Source organism: Eimeria mitis, genomic scaffold, assembly GCF_000499745.2.
Source record: "Eimeria mitis Houghton genomic scaffold, Emh_scaff523, whole genome shotgun sequence".
NCBI classification, from domain to species: Eukaryota; Apicomplexa; class Conoidasida; order Eucoccidiorida; family Eimeriidae; genus Eimeria; species Eimeria mitis.
The window spans coordinates 4116-5223 of NW_013573517.1; the positions used below are offsets into that span (position 1 = coordinate 4116).

Consider the following 1108-nt stretch of genomic DNA (forward strand, 5'->3'; position numbering starts at 1 on the left):
TGCTGCTGCTGCACCTGCTGCAGCGGTTGGTGCTGCTACTACTGCTGCTGCTGCTGCTGCTGCAGTGAATGGTGCTGCTGCTGCGCCTGTTGATGCTGCTGCTACTGCTGCAGCAGATGCTGCTGCTGCAGGTACTTCTGCTGCTCGCGCTGCTGCCGCTGCTGCTGCACCTCCTGCTGCTGCTGCTGCTGCTGCTGCTGCTGCTGCTAGTAATGATTTTGTGTTTACGCAGTGTCTGTCTAGCTGCCGAGACATCGCCGGCATTTCTGCTGTTTTGCTGCTGCTGCAGCAGCAGCAAGTCGATGCAGCAAACACCCAGCTGCTGCTGCTGCAGCAGCAACAGCAGCAGCAGCAGCAGCAGCAGCAGCAACAGCAGCAGCAGCAGCAGCTGCGGGATGTACCAACTTTGGTTATATCAACGTTTCTGCAGCGCATAGCCTGCAGCGGTCTATTTGCTGCTGCAGCAGATACAGCAGCAGCAGCAGCAGCAACAGCAGCAGCAGCAGATGCTGCAGCAGCTGCTGCTGCAGCAAATGCAGCAGCAGCGAACAAAGTGCAACAGCCGCTCGAACGGCTGCTGCTGCTTGCTGCGGATCACGCAGCCCTGCTGCTTACTGTCAGCAGCAGCAGCAGCAGCAGCAGCAGCAGCAGCAACAGCAACAGCAGCAGCAGCAGCAGCAGCAGCAGCAGCAGCAGGGATGGCTATCACGAGTTTGTGTCTGCGCTTCAGATCGCCAGCAGCAGCAGCAAATTTTGCCGCAGCAGATTCACAGCAGCAACAGAAGCAGCAGCAGCAGCAGCAGCAGCAGGAACACCAACAGCAGCAGCAGCAGAAACAGCAGCAGCAGCAGCAGCAACAGCAGCAATCGGGCAGCGGCTATTCCCTCTTGCTGCGCTGCTGCTGCTGCAGCAGCTGCAGCACAGCAGCAACCTGACGGCAGATCAGCTGTCTATGTGCTGCCGCTTCTTCTCTCAAGCTGCTGCAGATGCAGCAGCAGCAGCAGCACCAACAGCAGCAGCAGCAGCACCAACAGCAGGAGCAGCAGCAGCAACAACAGCAGCAGGAGCACCAGCACCAGCAGCAACAGCAGCAGGGGGTATGATGATG

General features: G+C 59.0%; 1 protein-coding gene across 1 annotated transcript in view; it reads left to right on the plus strand.

Annotated features, from left to right (window-relative positions):
* Positions 1–1108, plus strand: part of EMH_0014990 (uncharacterized protein) — a gene marked incomplete at both ends in the record, with an annotated part of 9481 nt that overhangs the window by 2492 nt on the left and 5881 nt on the right. The window contains 1 exon segment of the mRNA XM_013500285.1: positions 1–1106. Within this exon segment, the coding sequence (XP_013355739.1) occupies positions 1–1106 (1106 nt within the window).